At 41.9% G+C, this 7,507-nt stretch overlaps 2 protein-coding genes across 2 annotated transcripts; one reads left to right on the top strand and one right to left on the bottom strand.

Annotated features, from left to right (window-relative positions):
- Positions 1-1,066: 1,066 nt before the first annotated feature.
- On the top strand, positions 1,067-5,047 carry LOC116616097. Its single transcript, XM_032377960.2, has 4 exons — positions 1,067-1,242; positions 1,397-1,795; positions 2,087-2,228; positions 4,217-5,047. Exons 1-4 carry the CDS (start codon positions 1,143-1,145, stop codon positions 4,854-4,856), a joined length of 1,281 nt encoding a protein of 426 aa, XP_032233851.2. The 5' UTR covers positions 1,067-1,142; the 3' UTR covers positions 4,857-5,047.
- On the bottom strand, positions 4,991-7,471 carry LOC5509060 (thioredoxin-like protein 4B). Its single transcript, XM_001629560.3, has 3 exons — positions 7,111-7,471; positions 6,048-6,199; positions 4,991-5,302 (listed from the first exon to the last, which is right to left on the bottom strand). Exons 1-3 carry the CDS (start codon positions 7,240-7,242, stop codon positions 5,137-5,139), a joined length of 450 nt encoding a protein of 149 aa, XP_001629610.1. The 5' UTR covers positions 7,243-7,471; the 3' UTR covers positions 4,991-5,136.
- Between the last annotated feature and the right edge of the window lie 36 nt (positions 7,472-7,507).

Below are 7,507 nucleotides of genomic sequence, written 5' to 3'. Positions count from 1 at the left end.
TTCTTTGGTTTAATTTCGCCTGTTTTGAACCGAAAACTTTATCAAAGCGGTTTCATCATCTGACGAAGTTGTCTGGCAAACAACAAAATCCTGTTACTGTCTGTCGTTATTTCAAGTGCGCATATGTTTCGCTTGGATATCAAACAGGGCCGTAGCTGGTGTGAGGCACTTTGAACACGTCCCCACCCCACCCCACGCAATATTAGGGACCTTACGCAAAGAAGACGGCGACGGCATCAAGAATGGATCGCGCGCTCACGAACTGCTCAAAAACCGCGTTGTCGTTTTGGGATATGCGCGAGCGCGCGCGCCGTCGTCCTTGGTCCTTCACAAAATTCCTAACAGGAAATGACCAGTAGGGCATGACTGTGCCCACAAAATTCTTTTAATGCTTCTATATCGTGCCCACCCCACCCCCCTCCACCCAATATTTCGAGGCCTGCTACAGCTCTGTGCAACGAGAGGTTGCTGGTGAATAGATTTGCATGGATCGATCTGCATCTCCTTCGATCCATCGTAATGCCTAGTGCACACTAGCAACATAACGACATGGGCGCGCGCACTATGTTTAGCCCGACATAACGACATGGACCTAATGAAATAAAAGAAAAAAACATGTTTTTTCTCTTATGTCGTTATGTCCATGTTCGTTATGTCGAAGATAAGAGTGCGCGCGCCCATGTCGTTATGTCGCTAGCGTGCACTAGGCATTATGTCTAGTGTTTGTCATTATGTCCATGTCGTTATGTCGGGCTAAACATAGTTCGCGCGCCCATGGCTTTATGTTGTTATGTTGCTAGTGTGCACTAGGCATAAGAGTTTCAATGTTTCAAACGGAGCGCGCAATTACAGAGCGTGTAACATTCTGAGAAGAGTAATGAGCGTTTTTTACGTGCACCGGTGTTTACCATTATGAATTTGTCTTCTTTATCGCTCTGCTTCGAGAGAATCCTAAAATTTAATATAAAGCTTTTGACAGAGTCAAACAGGCGTTTTTGCTTGATTTTACATTAAAAGTAATTCGTCGAAGGAAGGTACGCGCGCGATGTGTTGATGCGCGTGATAATTCGCGTGTGCTTGTCCGTTAGTACTCAGATGAAGATGCCTTCAATGCCCAGTGTTCGGCTTGTACCTCGCCTGTGATGTTTCGTAAGCTGTGTTTATTATCTCTGAGTTACTTTGTATTTCAAGAGGCCCCTTCTTCTCACCTCTATGGTGATCAGTTGCTACGTAACAACACAGGTTGGTGAGAAATAACAGCGCTTAAAATAATCTCAACATTGGTAATTCACCAACGTTAGTTGGCAATTTTTTTTAATGATTACCTGTAAATAGACGGGTGTTTTGCAATCTAGTTCATACGATGTCTCAGAACAAAATCAATTTATTATCTTAGATGCTCTACCCAAAGGCTCCAAGGGGGTGATAAACGATGAACATTTGCCTATCGAGGGGTGGAAACTTGACAACTGCGCAACCGATTTACCAGAAAACGACCATAAAGACGGCACAACAGGGCAGAAGTTGAACAGAGATGTAGGCAATGACGACCCTAAATGCATCATCGAAACACAAGAAGGAAATGATAGTAGAGGCCCTGAAAGGACTTGTACAGAGCCACCAGGCCCCGAGACAGAAAGATGTACCACTGCAGGAACCGGCAACCCAGATGAAAAACTGAGAATTGAGACGATTTTAGGAGCTGATGTGTCGATGTCCTATCCACCTGCCGCCACGAGACATGAAACGGCCACAGAACAAACCGGACAGAGCTCCGAGTCAAACAATTGGATGAGTGAGTCATGTAACATGAAGATACGTACCTAGTGGCATATATTTTTGGAAAAAAAAAGGATTAAAATATTTTACGCAACGACACTTAATCTGTGTCCAACGGCGTCCTGATCACATGGCACACACACGCGGGTCTACGGCGAATACTAAACACAAATATAATATCTTTAATTATGATTATGACGATCATGATGACTATGATGATCATTATATCAACACTGCCATGACACAGGCATGTACTTTCCGTGGTTCGCGAGTTCGTTTTGTTGTTTATTGCTGTTTGACTTTGTAGGCAAAGTTGTCCAGGAAGTGTTCATTGGCCTACTGGTGCTTGGACTTCCCCTGGTCATGTCCTTAGTAGCCATCTCCTACAGAACTGCTCGTCTACTTGCAGCCTTCTCGCAACCTCCATACCAACACAATCACCAGCAAAGGTATTTAGTATTACTCATAGTGATACTCTCAGCAACAAAATCACTACCAAAGATATTTAGTGTTACTCCCAGCAACACAATCACTACCAAAGGTATTAAGTGTTACTCCCAGCAACACAATCACCACAAAAGGTATTTAGTATTACTCCCAGCAACACAATCACTACCAAAGGTATTTAGTGTTACTCCCAGCAACACAATCACCACAAAAGGTATTTAGTATTACTCCCAGCAACACAATCACCACAAAAGGTATTTAGTATTACTCCCAGCAACACAATAACCACCAAAGGTATTTAGTGTTACTCCCAGCAACACAATCACCACAAAAGGTATTTAGTATTACTCCCAGCAACACAATCACTACCAAAGGTATTTAGTGTTACTCCCAGCAACACAATCACCACAAAAGGTATTTAGTGTTACTCCCAGCAACACAATCACCACAAAAGGTATTTAGTATTACTCCCAGCAACACGATCACTACCGAAGGTATTTAGTGTTACTCCCAGCAACACGATCACCAGCAAAGGTATTTAGTATTACTCCCAGCAACACGATCACCACCAAAAGTATTTAGTATTACTCCCAGCAACAAAATCATCACCAAAAGTATTTAGTGTTACTCCCAGCAACAAAATCACTACCAAAGGTATTTAGTGTTACTCCCAGCAACACAATCACTACCAAAGGTATTTAGTGTTACCCCGAGTAACAAAATCACCACCAAAAGTATTTAGTATAACTCCTAGCAACACGATCACCAACAAAGGTATTGAGTGTTACTCCCAGCAACATGATAACTAGCTAAGGTATTTAGTGTTACTCCCAGCAACACAATCACCACAAAAGGTATTTAGTGTTACTCCCAGCAACAAAATCACTACCAAAGGTATTTAGTGTTACTCCCAGCAACACAATCACCACAAAAGGTATTTAGTATTACTCCCAGCAACACGATCACTACCGAAGGTATTTAGTGTTACTCCCAGCAACACGATCACCAGCAAAGGTATTTAGTATTACTCCCAGCAACACGATCACCACCAAAAGTATTTAGTATTACTCCCAGCAACAAAATCATCACCAAAAGTATTTAGTGTTACTCCCAGCAACAAAATCACTACCAAAGGTATTTAGTGTTACTCCCAGCAACACAATCACTACCAAAGGTATTTAGTGTTACCCCGAGCAACAAAATCACCACCAAAAGTATTTAGTATTACTCCTAGCAACACGATCACCACCAAAGGTATTGAGTGTTACTCCCAGCAACATGATAACTAGCTAAGGTATTTAGTGTTACTCCCAGCAACACGATCACCACCAAAGGTATTTAGTGTTACTCCCAGCAACACGATCACCAGCAAAGTTATTCAGTGTTACTCCCAGCAACACAATCACCACCAAAGGTATTTAGTGTTACTCCCAGCAACACGATCACCACCAAAGGTATTTAGTGTTACTCCCAGCAACACGATCACTACCAAAGGTATTAAGTGTTACTACCAGCAACACATTCACCATTTTCTATATGGTACCCGGCCGGTAGCCAGGATTCGAGCGGGAGTGTTCATTTACCCATTTAAGGTTTGTTTTCACTTGGATGTCAGCGCAAGCCCAGCGCATGTAATTTTCCAATTCTCACTAGAACGCAAGCGCAAGAGAACGCAACTCATCCTTAATTTTCTTACGCTTGACCGATTCTCTTGTGTTGCGCCTCCGTTTGCGCTTACGCTTGCGCCCTAGTGAAAACCAACCTTTAGTGAACCATTTTCTCTTAGGTAGCTCGCCCTAGCTGGCAGTGTTACTCCATTTTTATTTATTTGAGCGGATCTTCCAGTAAACTTGGGAAGTCTTCTACCCCCTCCCCCCCCCGACTCGAACTCCCCCTGGCTACCGGCGCAGGTACCTCTAGTGTTTTGGACAACTTCTCTTGGAAATTGATGCAGAAATGAAAATTGTTTCAATTGTTTTTATTTTTCCAGGGAGATGGCTGTCAGTATTTTCCAAACCTTCCTTGGTGCTAGTAGAGCCTCGGGTGAGGAGGACGATGTGAAGCTCTGGGAAGGTCTCTTCGGCTCCCTCTTGCCATCTTTACCTTGCCTTGCTACTAACAGCACAGGGAACGTAACAGCCCTACCAACAAGTCAGTCAAGTTATGGCTCAATAGAATGGCCTGTTGGTTCTGCTAGTCCGACATCACTCTGTGAGGATGGAAATAGCACACCAAGTGAAGATACAGAGTGTTCTCATGGAAATTGCTTTGAACCAACCAATGTGGAGACAGAAACAGATGAGTATGACATTGAATTCAATAACAATGACACACTCCTGCTATTGCGACCACATAGTGGGCCAGAGGTTGTGTTCCCTTTGATTTTTGGACAAGTATATCAGCATGCGCCTGGACAGACAGCAAATCTGACATCCCTGGTCAGGGCCGTGGTTCTTCCAAGTGCTACTAGTAATAACATTCTGGAGATATTTAGCAGTGACAGGGACGTCAGTTGGCGCTTTGCACACAAGAAAGGGTTCTTCAACAAACAAGGGATGTTCAATTTTGCTCTTCTGATGGTTTGCTCACCAGGGGATATCTATGGGAAGCGCCTCCACTGTATTGTATAAGAACTCATCCATACAAGGTTTTTTTTTAAGTTCCTTGACAAATCTGACAAATACCTTTGCACTATACTTCGATAGTGCCATCCTTATTGTCTATGTTTTTGAACTACGCAGTATGACTTTCTGTAGCAATGAGATATTTTATAACTCCTCTTTATGTCTTGAAATAAAACTTAACAAGCTTGTGTATGCAATACTAATTAAGTGTTTTTCAACCCCTCTTCCAGGCTACAGACTTTAACAGTAGCCTATCACATTCTTGTCATAGTTCCATACTCTGTGTTCAGATGTCTTTGTAAAGTAAGGAATACTTTGGTACATTTTTGGGGTCAATAGGACTGGTAACTATCAACTTTCCTCGCATGGCACCTCTGCAGATCACTTCCACCAGATCTATAAAGTCTTGCTTGGTATGGAAGCTTCCAATAAATTTTGTGTGGTCTGGTGTGCTTGGAAAAAAATCACAGATGTTATACAAAAATTTGGTAACAAACATAATATAATGTAGAACGAGGTAGGGGTGACCAAATTTGACGAAACTTCACAGAGGTAATTAAAATGATCCCTTCTAACCGCTCGGTGACTTTCGTGTTTTTATTAAGAATTTCTCACAAAACCCAAAAACTATGAGCTTGGGTGCCCTGTGGTTATGATAGGTAAAATATGGTGCGTTACAATAAAAGCATATTTCATAAATGGAAAAAGAACCTGACGAGAATCGCAGCAATATTAAGGCAAGTGATTTAAAATGTTCTCAGAGGGAGAAGGGGCGAGTCAAACCCACTCTTTATTTTCGAATTTTCTGGGGGGGGGGTGGGGGGCTACTCCTCCCCCCCAGTTTCTTTTCTAAAATAATAAGGAAATGACCAGAAGGCTGTGCCATCCCCTCCCCCGAGTTATTAGAGAGCTTAAGCAAGTCAACACGAACGGCATCAAAACGGCGCGCGCTCTGACGAATCGTTGGAAAAACGGCGTTGACGTCCGTGACCGTGTGCGTAGAACGTAAAAATAGGGAAAATGCCGTTCTAGATTTCCTGTCACGGACGTCAACGCTGTTTTTCAGCAATTCGTGAGCGCGAGCGCCGTTTTTGATGCCGTTCATGTTGACTTGCTTTAGCTCTCTATTGTCTCTGGATTGTGTCCCCCTCCCCATATTAACATGAATGTGTATAAGAGATCAATACTGATTAATACCTATAGTCCACCTTCATGTGCTGTCCATTAAAGAAGAACACTGTTGCTGGTATCAAGGTGACGTCAAAGTACTGGGTGTACGCAGGAACCTCGTCCACATCCACTATATAAATATCTGCCATGCGAGACAGTGCCTGGTTGGTCTTAGCAAGCTAACAAGTTAAGAAATGGAACATAATTAGTCAGCTATTGGACAGTCAGCTATCTGACATCTTTCTAAGTTATACTCTCTAGTGAATAGTGGTTTCACTCTCCTGACCAGACACTGAAAAAAGTATATAGCTTTTTTAAGCAGACACTACAAATAATGTACAAAATGCCAATCAAACTTTATATTACTTGCTGCCAGCAAGCGAGATCAAGTAGTAATGCTGCATTAATTAATGTTAATACAAGCAGTATCAACTAAAACCAATTGATGTACTTAGTGTGTTCCCCCCTGATAAAAGGGAGTTCAAAACTAAAGATTAAGGTTAAACCACAGGTCACCCACGCATGGTAGTTGTATGATGGTAGAATAGGTTGTATGATGGGATGTACCTTTAAAGTTGAAAGAAATTCTCAAAACAACTGACTGATCTTCATAGTGTGGTTTCTTTATAGAAAGGAGTTACAAGAAACTACCTCAAAGCTACCTCTGCTTGTAATGTAAGAAAGGGTCGAAGTTTACTTGAAATTCCCAAAAGGACAAAATAAAAAGCACTCTGTGAGGATATATGTTAATTATATTGAGAAGTCACACCTTTGTTATTGTTTTGATTTAATATTGAAAGTCACAAAATGTTTTCAATCTCGAAATAACCATCTAAAAAAAAGTTTGATACTTTATTTACCAAATCAGGGAAGCCGAAAATATCGCATTGGCTTCACCAAATCCGCCGATGGAAATGGATTCTTTTCACACTTGGTACTTTGCTAGGATGACAAAATGACGGCTGAAAGAGACTGTTCAAGAATTTGAAGGTCCAAAAATCCCTCAATACAACACACTATTACTGGGCAAGCTGTGGTTTTAGACGGGTCAAACGAGAGAAGAACCGGTTAGGATAAGAGGCGATCTTACTATATCATCCAACTGCATGCAAACTGGGTCCGCCTCACGGCCAAATCGAAGAACCAACACCTTATCTTCAGTGCTTTTGATTGCATTATCGACCTCTTTCTTTGTCCGCAACTTGTTCAGCAGATAACTCATAGCTCTCAACTGTTCCAATTTGAACTCATGCCTTCTCTCCGGCCGCCATCTTTATCATCTCAAGACACAGGAGCCCCAATCGTTACACCATTATGTAATTTAGACATTTGAATCCATCGGCTTCCATGCTTATACAGGATAATAGTTTTGGTTGATTGTTGAAAAAATTAAAGCTGCAATGAAACAACTCTTACTTCTAGACAATCTCTAGAATTGAATTCAATGTGTCTTGTCACCAAATATGGTGGGTTTCCTGTGCTTTGTG

Source organism: Nematostella vectensis, chromosome 2 (assembly GCF_932526225.1).
Source record: "Nematostella vectensis chromosome 2, jaNemVect1.1, whole genome shotgun sequence".
Classification (NCBI taxonomy): domain Eukaryota; kingdom Metazoa; phylum Cnidaria; class Anthozoa; order Actiniaria; family Edwardsiidae; genus Nematostella; species Nematostella vectensis.
This window is presented reverse-complemented; position numbering and strand designations above follow the sequence as displayed.